General features: G+C 39.2%; 2 protein-coding genes across 3 annotated transcripts in view; one reads left to right on the top strand and one right to left on the bottom strand.

The window, feature by feature from the left end:
* Positions 1–6,771, bottom strand: part of LOC143035148 (endoplasmic reticulum mannosyl-oligosaccharide 1,2-alpha-mannosidase-like) — a 65,976-nt gene extending 59,205 nt beyond the window's left edge. The window contains exon 1 of the mRNA XM_076201774.1: positions 6,521–6,771. Coding sequence (XP_076057889.1) covers positions 6,521–6,622 — 102 coding nt within the window. The 5' untranslated portion in view covers positions 6,623–6,771. The remainder of the gene's footprint in view (positions 1–6,520) is intronic.
* Dcps (Decapping enzyme, scavenger) lies at positions 6,655–18,844 on the top strand. Of its 2 annotated transcripts, none has more exons than XM_076201777.1 (14): positions 6,655–6,788; positions 6,952–7,033; positions 7,204–7,385; positions 7,515–7,705; positions 7,835–7,939; positions 8,113–8,262; positions 9,293–9,398; positions 10,942–11,093; positions 11,768–11,888; positions 13,279–13,424; positions 14,006–14,230; positions 14,441–14,558; positions 18,093–18,230; positions 18,487–18,844. In XM_076201777.1, exons 3-14 carry the CDS (start codon positions 7,244–7,246, stop codon positions 18,510–18,512), a joined length of 1,620 nt encoding a protein of 539 aa, XP_076057892.1. In that variant the 5' UTR covers positions 6,655–6,788; positions 6,952–7,033; positions 7,204–7,243; the 3' UTR covers positions 18,513–18,844. The 2 variants fall into 2 exon arrangements, with proteins under 2 accessions (XP_076057892.1, XP_076057891.1); XM_076201776.1 differs by having other exon boundaries at positions 6,699–6,829.
* The last annotated feature ends 1,826 nt before the right edge of the window (positions 18,845–20,670 follow it).

Genomic DNA, 20,670 nt, shown 5'->3' with positions numbered 1-20,670 from the left:
AAACTCGTATATAGACCTATTGCCAATACAGTGACCTCTCTTTCTCTCTCTCACACACGCATCAAACCAACCCCACTAAAAAACAGGGGGTGGGGAGACAACGGTTTAGTGTATTGTTCCACCTGGGGCTATATCGTCTAAGTTATTCCAAATACCTATGCCTTTGTCTGGAAAACTGTATTTCTTCACATCCTTTAGACATTTCGTCTTTCTCAGTTTGTTCTCATGACTTCCTGAAGCCCTTCAACACCTCTAATCAGGAAATATCTTTTGTCAATGTTGGTTATCCCCTTTGTTATCGACCTGAGTATTGTATTCAAGTCACCTCTTTCTCTTCTATCTTTCAATATTGGTTGGTCCTCTCTCCCCATAAAGCGCATCTGCATGGCCATGAGCCAGTCTAGTTGGTGCCCTTTGTATTCTCTCAACCTTGCTTACATCCTTCAACAGAGAACCTCCAAGCGGTTCCAATGAACTGCATTGAAGGCCCCCGGCCTGAACAGGTTCTGTAACGATCGTGACCCCTTCCGAGGTTTCTCTGGTGCACACACAGAAGGTCGTCTGTCACCACGGAAGACAATACGTGTGAACCGTGTGCACAAAACAAGTCGCATGGCATTTTCCTCTCTCCACTTTTTTTTTAGAAGGGAAGGGAAGATCAGTGAATAATGAGTTTGGTTTACCTATATTATTCCCATCATGTTTCGTTACATCTTACTTACTGCATAAATAATATGCATTCAAAACTAAAGGACTGCAGAGACAGACCTACAAACCAGTCACGCAGCATTTTTTTTTTTTTTTTTTTTGTGATTGGAGACGAGCCTCACCAAGAAAAAATAAATCCTCATCACTTTTAAATTAAAACCCTCAATAAACACCTCCTTCACATAGGCTCCAACTCTTCGGTGTGGTTATCTCCCTTAGTACAGAAGCACCGTTAATGCCGAGGAAATATTCATATCTCGTTATCTGGCCGTGCTTCCAACTTCCGCCCAGTCAGGACTGCATTGCAACGGCCTCCTATCTCCATGAATAACACACGACTCGACGCCCACGAAGTGCTAAAGAAGTACACCGCCGGCAAGTAACTTTTTTTTCTCTCACTCTTTACAACAAAGAGTTAAACTGAAAGAGAATAATCACAAACAATAACAAATTTTGGGGCTAATGATGGGATGGAAAAAACGTATATGGGTGTCTGAACGTGTATTTTACGTCATTGTCTCCTTAAGCCTCATTGGAAGTCGTGCAGTACATACCGCATCCCATCTATTCTTCAGTAGTTCCAACCTTAACTTCCCCGTGTGCCCACGTGAGCACACTTCTGACAGAGCTGTGCAGCTGGCATGGTTTTCTTTATACCACGTGCTTTTCCGTGTTTGCTGGCTTCATTGTTTACACTTGTTTCCTTTTGCTGCTTTGAATTTTTACTAGATTTTCTCTTCTTAAACTGTTTTAGGTTTTGTGTCTTATTTCCAATGGCGATTTATTCTTTCATCTATTGTTCTATTTGAAAACTGCCAAACGCCAGTCTTCATCACTTTCGAAGACATGTTGTCTACAGGAGTATTGTGTTAGTTTATACATTAAGAATTCACTTTGGTTCCTATCATGATTCCCCCCCAAAATATCCATAAGTCGATATAAGGTTGCATCCCGAGACACACTGCTTTAGCCGGACTTCATATATGGTACGATTTCTTTCTATCATGTACTTACTATGGGTTCACGAGGGACTCTTCAAGTTGATAAAACATATCCATAACTGAGCAATGTAGCCAACACACAGAATATATATATACATACATATATATATATATATATATATATATATATATATATATATATATATATATATATATATATATATATATATATATATATACATATAATTGTGCAATGTGGCCAACACATAATATATTGAAAAAATGAAAAGAAAGAAAAAAAAGGAAACTTGTTTTAGCATGCTGCCACAAAAATATTTCTCATACACTTCATCCAAAAATCGACCAGTCTCTTCCTCTCCACTTTCCTTAGAGCTACTGTATCCAAGTCTCTGATTCATAATCATTGTGAGTACAATCTCCATATAACCTTTTCTTTGCATTCACTCACAAATACAAATTTTTCGTAACACTTTTCATTCAACCTAGACATTTACTTCCTTTACTCTATCATTCTTCTCCACATCCACATCCTCCATGTCTCTGTATGGGATGTTGAATGCAAAGTTTTATGCCACCAAAATTTTGGAAACTTTAGAGACACACAGCATTCTTTTGTGGTTGGTGACTAATCTCCATTTAAAAAAGATTGTTGACCAGTTGCAATTTCTACTATACTTCATTTCTCCAATCCTTCTTCAATCTTACTTTCACCATCTCCATGACTACACCTCTTTGATATACTTTCTCAAGTACAAAAAAAAAAAAAAGTTTTTATGGTAAAAAAAATACTAAATATACTCCTCCATTCATTGTTATATGTAAATTGAGATAATTAGAACTCTACTTCTATATGTCTTTTACCTTTCACACACACATTCAAATTACCACCATAATCATTAATCATATATTTCATCACCATCCAGCACTTTTAACAATACCAACATAAAAGAGGTCCACAAAATCAAACTGTTCTAGATTCAACTATCACATAGAAACATCAAACACTTCATTACACAGCCCCACTGTAGCCATATCCAGACAAAAACAATGTTTCTTCACTGAGTGACACATGGGAGAATCCCATTGCTGTTACCAGTTACTTGGGAACTGTGGGTTTCCTGTGAGAGATCTAGGGGCAAACTGATTGCTCATATTCACTCATAACTTTTCTTTCATATACTCATTCAAACTCAGTCACCATCTGCAGTCTTTCCTCAGAATAAACCACAAATACAGTACCAAATAAAAACTGGTTCATTTCCCCTGTCCTTCCATTCTTACCCACCAATTCCACACTTCTGTTAAACACTCCTTGCAGCATATCATTTCACAACATGGGCACTATAAGTTGATCAGCAATTTCTTTAATTTGCTTTTCTGCCTCCTTTAGAACAATAATATGAGCAACAGTTTCAGATGATATCTGTTTCACCATGCCCATAGTAAGGCTACAATCATGACAAGAAAAAAAAAGAAAAAAAAAAAGGGAAATAAATATGGAGATCTGGAGGAAGCACTCACATAACTAGTCACTATCCCAGGCAAGTAAGAACTGAGTGTTGGTTAGCTGCCACCAGTGAGAAGCAGGGTATTGCCCAAACTTATGAGAAAATTCGAACACCCCAACAATATCAGTATTCTTTTTTTTTGACAGACATTTATTACACCCTGGGTCCCCAAGCCCAAACTTTTGTCAAGTACTGTATACATTATCTCACAAAATGAGCACATTCACCAACAACTGCTTCTTTTAAAAACATGGAGCACATGGTGGCATTTGTGGGGATTTCCTTCCTCCTTCAGTCTCTACTACTTTCTCTTTTGGGCATGCGATAGCCCCACCACCTGAGAAGAGGAGGAGGATTTTAACTCTGGAGAAGAGGCAGAAATTCTAGAGAAGAATCAACAAGAAAGATGGTTAATGGTGACAGTTCATAGAATTGTAGTGCTCTGGCCATACTTTGCATGAGCATCTTCTTGGACCACAGTGAGAAACTGTTGAGCACCTGAATTTGTGAGATGATGATGCTTTTTTGCCTAGTGGTCTTTCCAAAATTTGTTCATTGCCTGAACTATCAGTCCTACTGCCAGTTCTAAACTACTACAGGAAAGTGTGTTTAACAAGAGTAGTGTATTACATTAAGTTGTATTACATTTCTGTACAATACCTGTTATATGTGGTGTGTATGTCATTGAAGTACTGTAACACCAAATATTTTTGTTTGATGTATGTGGGTTGCATTTGGTTCAAATAAGGTTTGATTCAACGATGTTTGTGGTTGTTGGTGTTGATTAACTCCTGGGACAAAAATGACTAAGCCCCACAGGGACCAGGTCACACCTACAGTTTCTATCTCAGATAGAAACTGAGATAGATATCTCAGATCTTATTCTCATTACCATTGGGAGGTCACTGGGATGAGGCCTTTTTTGAACTCCCACTGTGTAACTAAAACTCAGAGGAGCCACATAAAGTCTTCAGAACCAAGGTTCTGAGGGAATGAAACCTTTTGCTTCTGCAAGCAGGTACTGAAGACTCACATAAATGTTACCATATATAATTAGGGCTATGCTCCAGTGAACCCTATTCCTGTAAAAGAACCTGAAGATTTCAAAGAGAGTGGCAGAAACAATTGGCAAGTTCTTAAGGATTTTCTGGAATGTGTGATCTCCTTGCCCTTCTTATCAAACACTTAAGGTGTCTATATTCCTACATTCACATCAAATTATTCTTATTTGAACAAAATGAATTAATTTTTGGGTTGTGCACACCTATGTGATTTAGCATTAGAAAATTAAATGCCAATTTTGTAAATTATAATACATGAACGTCGTGTGCGATTTTCTTGGCAGAAATTAAAAAAAAATTTCGAGCAAATCTACTAACGAACGAAGCCGCTAGGATACGGTCCAGACTCCCATGTTGTCGTCTGTCTAGTCCAATCACTGTCAGTTAGACAATGGCTTTCACGTTGTGGACCGGGTGTTCTCCAACCCCAGGTGACGTTAATAAGCTATGTTACAAAGACAATAGGGCTTCCTAAGAGAACACGGGGTTCTGCCCTTGTCTGTTAATTGCCCGAGGTACAAAAATAATCAGGCCGTCAGCATCCGTGACGAAGACGACGATCCGTATGATTTTTAGAATTTAAGGTACCGAATTACTAAATATAGGTTTGTTCGGTTAGGTTTGAATAGACAAATTTATTATCCTTTCATTTCTTCGACCTCGGCATCTATCAAAACAAACCTGGCTTATCATTCAAACGCCGCGACTTCGTTCGTTACGAGATCGGTTTTAGCAACTTTTTGTTATTGATTTCCGCCAAGAAAATCGCATATTACTTTGATGTATTATAATTTACAATATTTATAATTAATTTTCTATTGCTATATCACGCTGGTGTGCACAACTAAAATTTTACCCATTTTGTGTCAATCTTGTTCTTTGGAAATATAAATTTCTTTGGAAAAAATAACAATATTGATAATAAAATAAAAACTTTATATGCAGGAAAATAAAATCCGTAAGCAAAAATGGTGGCTCACCAAAAAATGTTGTAATTTTTCTTGCACAGTAAACATTCACAATGGAAACATTATGGAGAACATCCCAATTATTTCATCTGAAATTTTTGTTCTGTTCCACACAGATCTCATTGCAGACATGTGTTAGATTTATTCAACTCTCAGCGTCATGGTTTCCCAACTCCCTATTATGGTGGACATCACTGGTGTTGTACACTTGTGTTATATTTTAATATAAGCAAGTAAAGTAATCACTATGGTTAAACTCACAATGCTGATTTCAAACTACATTCATAGCCACAACCACTCCAATATATCTAAAAATTCTTGTGCGCTTAGTGCAACCTTATCAAATTGAGTTAACAAATAATGGTGAGGTACAAAGGCTGTCTCATCCCCCATAGGGCAGGCTAGTGGTCCTGCAGTAAGCCATTATGACTGAAATAATAATTATTCTCATTTCTGAGGGAGTGTGTGTGAGAAAAATTTGACACAGACTGAAGGGATTTCTCCCCATCTTCTCCTTTTCTGCATGTAGGGACGGAGAGGGGGGATCACTGATTTAATGAAGCAGCCTTGCTGTGGATGTACCGTGTCTTGCAACACTGGTTCTGACCCAGGGCAGTGGACAGGATGCAAGGTTCGCCCGTCATCCAGGTGCCAAGATAAAAGGGAGGGAAGAGGGTGGACAGGAGTGGAGTGTGATAGGGATGGAATGGTTGGGAGTGTTTTTTATGCCTTTGTTTTTTGGCTTCCTCTCTTATAAGGGGAAAAAAAGATTTTGGTATATGTATGTATGTAAATTAAGAAAATATCACCATCCCTATGGAGATGATAAACCATATTACCAAATTTGTTTTTGCTGCAACATTATTTTAAATGTTCGCAATGACTAATTGTCATTTTCAAAATTATCTTTCTCTAAAGTTGTTTGGGCAAAATATTGGGGTTTTCTTCTTTGAAAGATTTCTGGTGGAGAAGGAAGTCATGTTTGTATACAGGACTTCCAGGATTTCTGTGCTTGTTTGATTTTTTTTTTCTCTTTTATTTATCTTACAAATTACATCCTTGCTTGTTTGATTGGTGTGGTGGTTTTGTGTGCTGGGTCGCGGCGTTCCGTCTTGACATATGCACGACTGCATTAACGGATCACCTACCAGGTAAGTTAAGTAGGTAAGTTGCATCACCATCACATCTACACGTCGTGTTCATCATCCCGTTCCTCACACTTACACTCCATGATCTTCTCAAAACTTTCAATTTTGTTAACATGAGCCATTTTCGAAAAACAAATTGAATGACCTATTTTACAAACCACTTACCCTTCTCCAGCTACGCGTTGGTTGCACAGGAGTTTGCTGAAGAGCAGGCAGCGCAAGTGTAACATAATCCCGGGTCTCTTCTCTCATTGTGCTGTACTGCATCGTGCAAAAGTGGTCCGGGTGAAGTCTTAATACTGAACTTGTAACAATGTGTGCGCTGGTTTATCTACACTACTCAGATCCCATGTGCCTCCCTATTGAGCACTGTACGGGCAAGAGACACATCTGCTGACAAGTGTACACGACCCCTGACAGTACTGTAGTGAGGGTATGAAAACACGATATACAAAACAAATCACAAAATTTCTGGTATGCTTTTAAACATAATACAATCATATTTTGTATATAAGTATACTTAAAAGTAATCTAGGACTATTTAGGATATCTTATGTAGTCGTACACGTTAAGGTTCATTCGTCTATACTTCTCAGCTGTTGTTGTGTTTTGCTTCCCCGTCAATTGGACGTCCAGAATTCCAAGTTTACAATATCTGTTATCTTCTCCAGTTACAAGGCGAGTATAAACACAAAGTAGATAGCTGAATTTATGTTTACAATAGTAAGTATCGTGTAAACTTTCTGATACTCAGGAGGACAAATAAATCTCCAACAAATGAGAGGTTGCTATGGTCGGCTTAGGTCAAACTGAATCAGGACATGCATAACTCGGTTTCTTTATTGCAGTGATATTTGAATATACGTTTTTGATGAGCATTTAGAATTAATGAGCTTCATAGTTATGGCAGAAGAAACTGTATACACCTCCACCTCTTTAAATGAGGCTCAAAACTGGTTCGAGTTGTACAAGAACGAAACCTTGTCTAAATGGAGAGTGTTTAGAAGCACCAAATCATTTGGGTGCACAGGTAAGTGAGCGAACGTGAACAATTATTTTGGCAAAGACGTTACTTAGGGTGAGGAAGACAATAGGAAAGCTATATAGAAAGTAATATATGAATGGAGATTAGACACGCTCAAGTTGATGTCCCTCTCAGGTTTAAGAGCAGATAATGTCATGAAAACAAAGAAGATCTTATGGTCAGTCAAAGCCAAACAAGGAATTGGATGGAGTTTTGATGGTGTTCCAAGAATTCTTGTGGGCAAGAGGCAATGGATGTGTCATCTTGGACCAGACTTATGTCAGAAGAAAAAGGAGCGCTACAAGAGACAGAAAGAAGAACGCAAGGTGCGACCCTATAAAGCTCTGATTGTGTACTGTTACTTATTGTTTTATAGAATTTTGATATAGAGATAGATACTTATTCTTAGTAGAAGTTATGATGAGGATCATTTCTGTCTGTCATGACTCTTCCAGGCCTTAGGATTTGCTTGTGGAAAGAATCGGAATCGAAAATCCAAGAAAGTTGGCTGTCCAGCAATGGTTTATTTAACACACTTAATAAGATTCCCAGAGTATAAGGTGACTATTACACTAAATAGATATGGCTATTGTATTAGCCTTTTTTATGGTGGCTTTTTTAGTCATTCAAGTATTAATTCTTTATTTTTATTCAAATATACATTTATATACTATCATAGGATCCCTTTCCAAGTATTTAGAGGCTCTGCCTCTTTGAATTTCCTGACTTTCAGGTTACTGTCAACCGAATACGAGCAAGGAAGGCAGCTTCCAAAAGATTAAAGGATGACATTATGGCCGGGAAAGCAATTGCCGCTGAGCACCAGTTTCTTCTTAAACTCCCTGACCCCAGCTGTCATGAAGGGCATCCAACATGTGTAGTGGTAAGGATGATCTTGTACATGCCCAGTATTTCTTAACCAGAGCAGTTAATTTGCAAGCTTTGTGTACCTGTAGCGCAGACTTTATTACATTATATGAGAGAGGGTTTTTTTCAGTCACCTATTAACTTCATTCTTATTTGTTTGTGGTTTTTTGTTTAGAGTGAAATTACTATATGTTATGATATGACTATATATTGCCTGCCTTCATTGTCCTGATCCAGTACCAGACCTAAGTCCACCCTAGCTGTGAATGTGATTTGATATTTTATTGTTTTATTTGTATACAATATAGGATACAGCCATTTTATCCAAACTTTGCAATCTGACCTTAGATTACTTTGTGTTAAGATAGTTTTTTGATTGGCAGAGGGCAAGATAAACAAATGGGTGCACATATGATGGTTGAGGGTTCTTCAAGGCCAGATACTCATGAAATATCTGCTCTCATGTTTTTCTGCCCGCATGCATGCTGTGCTTGTCAGCCTACTTGCCTGTATGTCAGTCTTCACATTGTAGGATAAACCAGGTTACTTCATTTTAGTTCCTTATATTCTGCCTTATCAGGCTTGCATAAATTTTTGCTGTTGTGGGGTCTTCAAGGGGTGCACCAGTTTCTTATAAAACTTCATTTGTTTGTATGGAAGTTCGTAATCCCTGCGAAAGCTAAGGGATTAATTTTACCATGAATATTTCAAGCTAGTTGATAACATCTGCAGTGCTGGGTTTATCTTTACAGTATTACTGATAACTAAATAGATATAATCTCTTTTATTCATTGTGACTTCGGAAAAAATACAAAGCTTTATATTTTGTTATGCAGGTTTTAAGAAAAATTGGAATTTGGTGAATTGAAAATAGCCGTAATCAGACAGTCACTTGCATGAAATCCACAGCTCTGAGAAATCACACCATGGTCTCCGTGTTAGCTCATGGGTCTCTCAAGGCAAAATACATTTGGAGTACTTGAGTACAATCACATTTGCTGAATTATAACTATGTTGTACAACTTCTTTGTTTTTCTCTGTTTCAGATGGCAGAACCAGGTGGAGAGCCAGTTCAACCTGTACAGAAAGTGCAGAAAGTAGAACCTGAAATATATTGGCCTGACCCAAATATAGGCACTACCTCACACCAAGGTAAGACACAAGAGCACAGATGCATTGTTTTGGTTAATTAATTTTGTACTATATTTAGTTTTGTGTGCTCACCAGGGATCTTTTTGTGCCCCCTGTGGTGGGGAAAAAAATCTGCCATCCTCTTTCCCATGCATGTCATAAAAGGTGGTTAAATGGGATGAACTCATGGGACTAGGGATCCTGCACACTGTATGTGTCTGTTTGTGAGAAGGAAGATGGGCATGTTAGTTTTAAGTGAAACTCAAATTGAAGTAGGGAAGTAAGTTTGAATTTGGTGTGGAGGGGAGGGTGTTGGGAGTGATGAGTGGGCAAGGAAGGGAAGTGATGAGATAGGAAAGTGTGTGATAGAATTGAGGGAAATGTCTTTGAGGATAATGTGGCAAAGTTAGAATTGGGATGGGATATATGGTATTTTGTAAATGCATATAGTCCTTGTAGTAACAAAAGGGAGGGCCATTGGATTATTTTAAATGAGCATAGAGAGAATTTTGGTAGGTATGTAAATGTAGTGGGAGTGGAGTATGTGGGGATGAAATAGATGGAAGTGGATTATGCCTTTTAATTTGACTACCTCCCTTGTAAGGGGGAAAAAGCCATTTGTATATGTATGTATATAAATGTAGTGGTGTTGGAAGTTCTCTCGTAGAATAGGAGATGAGTCAATAGATGGAGTAGTAGAGAGGTTTGGGATATTAGGTAGTGGAGAAGTGATGTTAGAGATGTGATTAGAAAGGAAGTTGGTAATAGAAAAACCCATGTTTATGAAAAGGGTTAAGCATAGCTATATGTGGGAAAAGGTGGTTGAGAAGCCATCAGTTTTACTCAAAAGGGAGAATTGGAACCATTTTGGACATTCATTATTTCAGTTTTTGCTTGTCTTGGGAGGGATATTTAAGTTGGGCTGATGTGTGGAAGAATTGGTAAGTTAGTATACACGTCAATCAGTCCACTGCCTTAAATCTCTCATGCAGAGACCCATTGTTCCTAATATTATAGATGTAAAGAAAATGAATGAGCTTATACTTATTATATAATAAGTTGCATGCACATAGTTTTAGTGAACAAGTATTTAAAGAAGGCCATAATTTTGTAGTAGAAGTATCTATTTGGTGAATAGAAACTGATAGAAAATTTGGTGTTTTTTTTTTAAAAACAAAAGATGAATTCCAGTTCTTGTTACTGAGGATTTGGAGTCATGCAATTGTCTTTCCATAGGGATTTTTGTGACATACCATTATGAAAGCAAGAATCTTAGATTCTTTAGTAAACAGTCTCTTCAAAGACTAGTTATGATTTTTTATTTAAAATTTCCCTGGGTGTGTCCAATATTTTTGTGGTTTTGTATCTATTTATTTTTCTATTTATTTGTTATGTACTACTATTGTATTAACTAAAGGTTTGAAACATTGGTAAGATGTGACAGTATTTCTAGTGGTTTTATATTTAATCATTTGTCATGCACCAGTATTGTATTAACTCGAGAATTGAAACATTGGTAAGATGTGACTGATTGCATAATTTTTTTCACATGTTACCTGGAAAGAATTGTGTCCAGCAGCCCCCATTCCAGTACAGTTCACATCTTTTGAAAACTTTGAAATTGTACAAATCTTGGATTCCAATGAAGAAAGGAAGAGCATTGCTGTGGAAGGCAGGTTCAGGGATCAAGAAGGACGTGCTGTAGTTTTGATGCAGGTTGGTCATTATCCATCTCTCTGTCTATATACTAAGGGCACATTCCCCCTTTTAAAAGAGGTAACTGGCCAAGGCCATTCTCATCCATAGTTTCCCTCTCACCTTAGCTCTTTGTTCATCCCCGTCATACCTTGTATTCCAAATTACTATACTAATATATTTTGTTCATTGACTCATTTATTCACTTTGATTAGGACAGTCAATTCTTTAAAGATGATTTGTTTTATAATGCTTACTTCCAATAATTCAGTATCCATAACATTAAACAAAGTTTGCCTTTATACTGAATTGAAGTGGGGAGTATAATCCTTCTGAAAACAGAGACCTGACTAAAAATATTTGTTTTTAATCAGCTTTAAGGTATTATAACTCCAAGGAATTTGATAGTCATCACTTCATATAATTTGTAGAACTCACTGGCTTACAAAAAAATTGTGTATAGCTGCAAGTGTGTGAACAAAAATATAATAACATTATGTGTTTAGGGTAAAATTTTGAGTAATACTGGTATTCCTTCTTTTAATGTAAGTTTATGAAGCAGCACATGGAGTGTATATTTTCTTTTGGCATGAGGCAGAATGGGCATGCCACAATTCTTTCTACTGTAGGATCACAAGAAGTTACATTGGACAAGGGATATTGCAGATAATGTCTCTATTTTAATTTTATTTCAGAAACAAGGCTTTCGAAATGACCAGCTTGCTGAAGTGTTCTCTCCAGCTGCCCAGTTGAAGCCGATATTTCAGAATGATATCTATTCTAATCAAACTGCCTTGCTTCCACCTCATCTTAATGGTAAGGCCAAAATCATTTTCTCCATGTTACTGTACATCTAAGGTCTAGAACTGGGGTGGGAGGGGAGCTGTCAGATAGGGTGTATGAAAAGAAATTTGGTCTGATATCAATTGCATACATACATATACCAAATGCTTTTTCCCCCTTACTTGGGAGGTAGTCAAAAGACAAAGGCATAGAAACCACTCCCACCTATTCCATTCCCTACATACTCCACTCTTATCTTGGCACCTCCTGGATGACAGGTCATCCCTGCATTTTGTCCAATGCCCTGGATCAGAAGCAGTGTCGCAAGACAAAGCACATCCACAGCAAGACAGCTTCATTAATTCGGTGACCCCCCCCCCCCTCTCTGTCCCCTCATGCAGAAAAGGAGAAGACGTGGAGAAATCCCTTCGGGCTGCATCAATTTATTTCTCATACATACTCCCTCACCCCCCCCCATCCCCCACCCATTCCCCCTAATGCATCACAGCATCATCCATACACAACCCTTCTCCATTCACCCTTATCTTCTGTCTTCTCCCATCTTTCTTCAACAGACATTCCCCTCTTTCCCAGTTCCCCTTTTACCCCATCCATCCATCTCATCCTAGGTCGCCCACTCATGTTCACTCCTTCCACCTCTGCCTTCCACTCCTCTTTTACTAATCTTTCATCACTCATTGTTTCCATGTGTCCAAACAAAGGATTACAAAGGCGGAGCATGCCAACAGGAGACCTTTTGGTCCATATCTAGGTCCATCCCAATAATCTTTCATCAACCCTATTTCCCAACTCCCTTTCCACCCCTGTTCTCCTCCTCACCTCCTCATTTCTCACTCTGTCTAGCCTAGTAACCCCTATCATACTTCTCAGGCATTTCATCTCAAACACATTCAAACTCCTCTCTTCCTCTCTCATGTTCCATGTTTGTGCCCCATACAGTGCTGTTGGCACAATCATTCCTTACAATCTCCTCTTAACATCCATTCCCAAATGTCTATTTCTCATTACACTATTTGATTCCCCAAGGCATTTACTCGCTTCTCTCAATCTACATTCTACCTCCACCCCCACTCCTCCCATTCCTGCCACATTCGCATCCAAGTATCTAAAACTATCCACTTCCTCCAGTCTCTCTCCCTTAATACTCACTTCCAGTCTGCTGCCACTTTCTCCCCTTGTACATCTCATCACCTTACTTTTAACCACATTTATCTTCAATTTCCTTCTTTTGCACACCTTCCCAAACTCTCACTAACTTCCTCAATCTCTCTTCTGATCGTGCTACAAGCACATTGTCATCAGCAAACAACAACTGGCTTATCTCCCATTTTTGAGTTTGTTAGTTTACCACCAGGATTACAGATGCTGATGCATGTTAAATGATTGTTGTCAATAATTTCAGAGTTGAAGGTGACCACAATATATCCTGCAGAAGAAAAACACATACTGCGCTATCAAAAAGAGCACGTCTCCTTTGTCACAGAAACTCCAGATCTTTACAATAATGTCATTCGACCATATGTGGATTCAGCATCCTTCAGCAATCAGGTTTACAATTTTACTTTTCTTTGTTCCTAATGGATTTGCTGATTAGGAAAATTTGCATAAATGGTCTCGTCTCAAAATTTGTGTCTAATCACAATTGTTATTTTAAAGTATTGCCTCTGAGGAAGAAATTATTATTTCTACAAGAGAAATGTAATTACTTATATGTGAATATTGATACAAAACTTATTGCAAAATATCCAGTCACTTGATTGAGGAATTATTTGTATGTCTAGAACCAGTGCTAGTTTTACTTGGTATGCTTTTCCAGTGGATTTATAACATTTTCTACTAGAGAAATGTAATTACTTAGCTTATGTGAATGTTGATACAAAACCTATTGCAAAATACCCAGTCACTTGATTGAGGAATTATTTGTATGTCTAGAACCAGTGTTAAATGATATTTTGCTTGATATGCTTTTCCAGTAGATTTATAACATTTTCTACTAGAGAAATGTAATTACTTCACTTATGTGGATATTGATAGAAAACCTATTGCAAAATACCCAGTCACTTGATTGAGGAATTATTTGTATGTCTAGAACCAGTGCTAAATGGTCTTTACTTGGTATGTTTTTCCAGTGGATTTATAACATTTTGGAGCATAAGAAAGAAGCAGAAAGAATTGTGTTTGAGGACCCCAATCCAGAGCATGGCTTCATCCTCCTGCCAGACCTAAAGTGGACAGGAAAGGGTCTGGAGGATCTCTACTTGCAGGCCATTGTACATCCTAGAAACATTCGAAGTATCAGGGATCTGCGGGGACATCATCTACCGTTACTGAGAAATATTAGAGATAATGGCACGGTAAGCTTTCTTTGAAATTTATTGGGCCAGTTTTAAGATTGTATAAAAGGAACTAATGCTAAGATTGTAGAAATGTTTATGTTTTGAGTATTTTTTTTTCTGTCTTCTGTCTTGTTAGTGTGGAAATTTCATGATTGTATTATAAGAGTAATTCTTAATCATATGCATTGTAAGCACATTAATGACAAGTGGTTCTTGTTTACATGGCAGAGAGCTGTGATATACAAGTATGGCATACCAGCTCATAAGCTTCGAGTTTATTTCCATTATCAGCCCAGTTTTTACCATCTCCATGTCCACTTCTCTGCACTTACCTTCGAAGCACCAGGTAAGTCTAAGGAATTTTAGGATTTGATACCTTTATGCCTTCAAACCTATGTGTCTTCAAACTTCTCAGCACAGTTGCAAGGAGGAAGGAGAAATGAATGGCAAAATTAAAAGTTTAGGGAGATAATTGATGATGATATGATTTAACGTCACACGCTCCTCCCTATCGGGAGGCTAGGATGGTGCCCCTCATAGAGGGCTTTGTAGTGTGGAATTTAATGAACCACTCCCTTGGTTCAACTTCACTGATGGCAGGATTCAAACCGCCCTCGCCTCAACCTTCATCGCAAGTAACGACGCCCTAACCCGCTCAGCCAGCGAGCTTCCTAGATAATAGTTAAAATAAAAAAAATAAAAGGGGGAAAAAAATTGCAAAAGATACAGTTGAATTGGAAATAGGAGGACATGAGGTGGTACAAGCAAATTGTTAAAGGGATGACAAGTAGGGTGAGGCAGAGTTAAAGGAGGTTCTGGCTTGAATGACAAGTAGGGTGAGGCAGAGTTAAAGGAGGTTCTGGCTTGAAACAAACAGGTTAGAAAAATTGTGGGGATAGGGTAAACACCATTTGAGGACAAAGCTTCTTATATATATGTACTTAATAAAGGCTTTGTCATCAGATGACATTGTTACTTGTGGCGAAGGTTGAAATAATGATGATTCAAACCCTGCTAGGGGCGAATTGGACCAAGGGCATGATTCATTAAATTCCATGCTACAAAGTCCACTGTAAGGAGCACCATCCTAGCCTTCTGATAGGGGGAGTTTGTGATGTTAAACCAAATCATAAATAACAGCTAATTGGCATCTACAAACACTTTAGAGAGGATCTTTTAGATATGACATGAAAAATGGGTATTTTGAAAGTCTGCTAAATAATGCCAAGCTGGAGGTGAAAATAGGGTAGCAAAAGTAGTGTGGAAGACAGGTGGATGGAGTGAACTTGAGGGGAACACTGAGAATGTGATGGATGGATGTGGCAAAGGGGGCCATGAGTATAAGGAGAATGTCTGTCGATCAGAGAAGGAAGAGTATGAGTGGAAAGTGGTTGTAAATTGACAAAAAATTATGCAACCTAAAGGGATTTGTTCCTGTCTGCTCTGTATTTTCTTGATTGGATGAAGGGTGAGGGTTGCTGTGTAATGAAATGGGGGTGGTTAAACCAGCTTTGGCTGTTGAGTCCTGTTGTAGATGTGCTGTCTCTTACTGCATTGCTTCTGACCTGAGCAATGGGTAGGGGACAGGGATGATCCTTCATCCACAAGGAGCTAAGATAAAAGGGACAACAAAGTGTTAAATGGGTGTGAGACAGGTGAAGGGTGGGTGTATGCCATGACTGGGCCATCCCTTCATTAGGGGGAAAGGGCCTTTTGGTATATGTCTGTATAAGTATATTCAGACATTTGCAAAACCTCCCACCTGCATCACACAGTACATCCATATAAAAATACATTCATATTCAGATCACAAAACAAACCTATATTTATACATATTCATACATACATACATATACCAAGGCTTTTTCCCCCTTACAAGGGAGGTAGCCAAAAAGGAAAAGGCATAAAATCATTCCCACCCATTCCATCCCTGAATACACTCCACACCCCTCCACCCTCTCTCTTATCTTAGCACCTCCTGGATGACGGGTCATCCCTGCACCTTGTCCACTGCCCTGGGTCAGAAGCAGTGTTGCAAGACGCAGCACATCCACAGCCAGGCTGCTTCATTAAATTGGCGACTCCCCCTCTCTGTCCCCCCCATGCATAAAAGGAGAGGACGGGGAGAAATCCCTTCGGGCTGCGTCAAATTTTGCTCACACATACTACCTCACCCCCCATCCTCCTGCCCATTCCACCTCATGCATCACATCATCATCCATATACAACCATTCTCCATTCAGCCCTGTCTTCTGTCCTCTCCCGTCCTTCCTCAACAGACATTCCCCTCTTCCTCAAAGCCCCCCTTACCCCATCCATCCACCTCATCCTAGGACATCCCCTCATGTTCACTCCCTCCACATCTGCCTTCCATACCTCTTTTACTAGTCTTTCTTCACTCATTCTTTCCATGTGTCCAAACCATCCTAATACTCTTTCATCCATCACCCAACTCCCTTTCCACCCCTGTTCTCCTCCTCACCTCCTCATTTCTCACACTATCTAGCCTAGTAACCCCATCATACTTCTCAGACACCTCATCTCAAAACACATTCAAACTCCTTCTCTCTTCCTCTCTTATGTTCCATGTTTCTGCCCCCATACAGTGCTGTTGGCACAATCACTCCTTCATACAGTCTCCTCTTAGCATCCATTCTCAAATGTCTATTCCTCATTACACTTTTTAATCCACCAAGGCATTTACTCACATCTCTCAATCTACATTCTACCTCCACCTTCACTCCACCTTTTCCTACATATTCATAATAGGAAATGTGTGAGGGTCAAGAATGGAGAGGATGAATGGTATGAGGTGAATGTGGGACTGCATCAGTTGTTTGATGTCACCATGTTTGTTCAATGTGTATATGGTTGGGAGGGTAAAGGGAAGTAAATGCAAGAGTTTCAGACAGATGCTTGAAATTGATGGGAGGAAATGGAAGGACATGGGAAGTAAACTGGTTGTTATTAGCTTATGACACTGCACTTGTGGTTGATTCTCAGGAGAGACTGAAGCAATTGATGAGTTTGGAAGGACAAATGAGAGAATGTTACACGTGAATGTTGGGAAAGGTCAAGTGATGATGTACAAGAAGTGATGATGGTGACAGGTTGAATGTGAAGGAGAAATGTAAAAGGCTTGAGGAGAGAATAGTTTTCAAGTGTTTAGGGTTGCAGGCAGTAGATGGAGGAGTGGATATGGAGGTGAATTATACAATAAAAGAAGTAAGTAAATGTCTGAATGGAATGAAAAATGTTATGTGGATGTCTTCTGAAACCAGTGATATCAGCTTGACCCTACTGACTGGGCACTAGCATTGAAACATGACACTGGTCTACTACACGTCTGATGTCTGCTTTTGCAGAGTGGTGTTGGGAAGCTATAGAAACACCTAGCACTTATCAGAACCAGTCAAGGCCTTCACTTAATTCAAGATTGCTACCCACTTCCATGCAAATGAGAAAAAGTGTACATTGACCCAATATTGTAGATTGAATGTAGCAGTAAATAGAGTAAAGGCTGCTTCATGAGTATCTGGAGCTTTAGAAAGGGGTTGCTGGGGTGTCAGTTGAAGGAGAGGGTATGGTGGAGATCTTAGTGGGAACCATAACACTATTTAAAAGTAAAAGGTAGAGGCAGCAAGTAACTCATTGGAACAAGGTAAAATGGAAAAGGACGGAGTTGTGTGTGTGTGTGTGTGTGTGTGTGCCTGTGTGATATTAGAAGTGTGGCCTGTCTTCATGTGTGGGGCTTGCAACACTGCCCACTTGCTGTGGGTGTATGATATACCATCAGGTAGATTTACCATATTTCTGTATACTGTCTAAGGAAGTATGAAACTAATCTTAGGATCTCTGTTTTTTTTTTTTTTTTTTCCAGGTATATTATGTGGAAAAGCACATTTACTAACTGATGTTATCAGTAACCTGGAGATAACTCCTGATTATTATGAAAGAGCCGTCATGCAGTTCACCATCAGAGACAATCATCCTCTCAAGACCAAGTTAGATGATATAGGTAAGATGATTTTTATGATATTCAAAAAGATTAATTGTTAGGGTGTTTATATCTTGCAGGATACCAGCAACTGTTTTCCCGTCTTCAAATATTTGGTATTTCTGTATACTTGAGTTGCTTTTGCTATTAGCATATTCCACTTATAAACTCATTTGCTTGGGAATAGATGTGGGACAAGTACTTGCAATGTGGTTGATAATATTCTGATCTATACTCCCCCCCTTCTCCCTCTCTCTCAAAATTTCTTCCTTTCCAGGTTATTTTGGAGGTGGTGTAGCATAAAAGATCTAGGTTGTCTGTTGACATTACCTGTACATTTATGGACCTAATGTGTAATCACAATTACACCATATAGTTGGGCTGTGCTATGTACAGACTTTAATTCTCATTTAAACCAATGAGCTGCTATCAGTATGTATGTGTGGCTTTTTACAAACTACTTTACAGCAGACATGTACAGTCACATGGAGGTACATTCAAGGAAGTAATTTTTTATTGTAATTTTTATTTCATGATGTACTTAAATCTAAATCAAAGACATAAGCTTTAGAGGACAATGTCTTGACCATTTTTTACCCATTTGTAGCAGGAATAGAAATAAAAAAGGAGAGATGCGATGCAACTAATTTTACCTAGAACAAAATTACAAATTTCACTGACTAGAAAATCACTGTTCCACTACAGCAACAACAGAAGTGCTCCATGCTAGACAGGTAAAGATGGTTTTGAGTTATCACTGTCCAAAGTTTAACCAAATGAGGCAGTGAAAGAAAATATATTTCTAAGGCACTAGCATTTTCACCATGGAGAGCACCTCAAAAGTAATAATTACAGATATTTTTGTTGGGATGGTTTGGACACATGGAAAGAATGAGTGAAGAAAGACTAGTAATAGAGGTGTGAACATGAGGGGTCGATCTAGGATGAGATGGATGGGTGGGAAAGAGGGGAATGTCTGTTCAGGAAGGATGAGAAAGGACAGAAGACAGGAGTGAATGGAAAATGGTTGTATATGGATGAGGCTGTGATGCATGAGGTGGAATGGGTGGGGGATGGGGGGTAAGGGAGTATGTGTGAGAAATAATTTGATGCTGCCCGAAGGGATTTCTCCCCGTCTTCTCCTTTTCTGCATGAGGGGATGGAGAGTGGGGGTCGCCGATTTAATGAAGTTGCCTTGCTGTGGATGGGCTGTGTCTTGTGACCCAGGGCAGTGAGCAAGATGCAGGGATGACCCATCATCCAGGAGGTGCCAAGATAAGAGGGTGGAGTGTGAAAGGGATGGAATGGGTGGGAGTGGTTTTTATGCCTTTGTTTTTTGGCTACCTCCCATATAAGGGGGGGAAAAAGCCTTTTGTGTATGTATATGTATGTATTTTTGTTGTATGAACTATAATTTACCAGCACTACCCTTGTGGACTGTCTCATGCCACTGTCACATAAAATGTTTCATATGTTGGTTTCGTGAGGAGTAAAGCTTAGGGTGGGAAATGGAGAGAACAAGTGGTTTGAGGTGAAGGTGGGACAGCACGAGGGTTGTGTAATGCCATCATAGTTGTTCAACAGGTACATAGATAGGGTGGTATGAGAGATAAATGCGAGGGTGAAGAGTGGTGTTTGGAGATAGTAAGTGAAATTGGAAGGAATTGGGAAATAAATCAATTGTTGTTTGTAGATGACACTGTGTTTGTGGCTGGTATAGAGGAAGGTCTGAGGCATCTAATGGTAGATTTTGGGAGGGTATGTGAAAGGAGGAAGGTGAATGTGAATGTAGTTAAAAGTAAGGTGACAAGATGTACAATGAGAGAGGGTAGCCGGGAGTTTGAGTAAGTCATAAAGAAAAGAAGCTGAAGGAAGTAAAGAGCTTTAAGTAGCAGGGAATGTAGTGTGGGTGGAGCTAGATTATAGAGCAAGAGAAGTAAATATCTTGGGAATGAAAAGTGACATGAGAAATAGATATCTGTGGGTGAATGCATGAGGGGACGGGGGGGGGGGGGTCACCGATTTAAAGAAGCGGCCTTGATGTGGATATGCTGTGTCTTGTGACACTGTTTTCTGACCCAGGGCAGTGGGCGAGATGCAGGGATGACCCGTCATCCAGGAGGTGCCAAGATAAGAGGGTGGAAGGGAGTGGAGTGTGATAGGGATGGAATGGGTGGGAGTGGTTTCTATGCCTTTGTTTTTTGGCTACCTCCCTTATAAGGGGAAAAAAAGCCTTTGGTGTATGTATGAATGCAAAGAAAAGACTGTATGAAGGGGTAATTATACCCATGATACTGTATGGGTCAGAGACTTAGAATTTATGGGATGCAGAAAGGAGGTGTCCAAATGTGTTTGAGATGAAGTGAAAGAAACACATGGTAGTTGGTTGTTGTTGTTGTCGTTCCCTAGACTGTCTGTCCGAGCAGTCCCGTCTCCCCAAGGAAGGCCACAGCCGAAACTG

Source organism: Oratosquilla oratoria, chromosome 18, assembly GCF_046742065.1.
Source record: "Oratosquilla oratoria isolate Oo_2021 chromosome 18, ASM4674206v1, whole genome shotgun sequence".
NCBI classification, from domain to species: domain Eukaryota; kingdom Metazoa; phylum Arthropoda; class Malacostraca; order Stomatopoda; family Squillidae; genus Oratosquilla; species Oratosquilla oratoria.
Note: the sequence above shows the minus strand (reverse complement) of the source record. Positions and strands in the feature narration are given on the sequence as shown.

What these genes read in the sequence shown, in the direction of transcription:
- Dcps (XM_076201777.1), top strand. Translation starts at nt 7,244, where the DNA reads ATGAGCTTCATAGTTATGGCAGAAGAAACTGTATACACCTCCACCTCT. An exon ending in TAAGATTCCCAGAGTATAAG is followed by an intron (nt 7,940 to 8,112) that starts GTGACTATTACA and finishes CCTGACTTTCAG; the next exon opens with GTTACTGTCAACCGAATACG. An exon ending in ACTTACCTTCGAAGCACCAG is followed by an intron (nt 14,559 to 18,092) that starts GTAAGTCTAAGG and finishes TTTTTTTTCCAG; the next exon opens with GTATATTATGTGGAAAAGCA.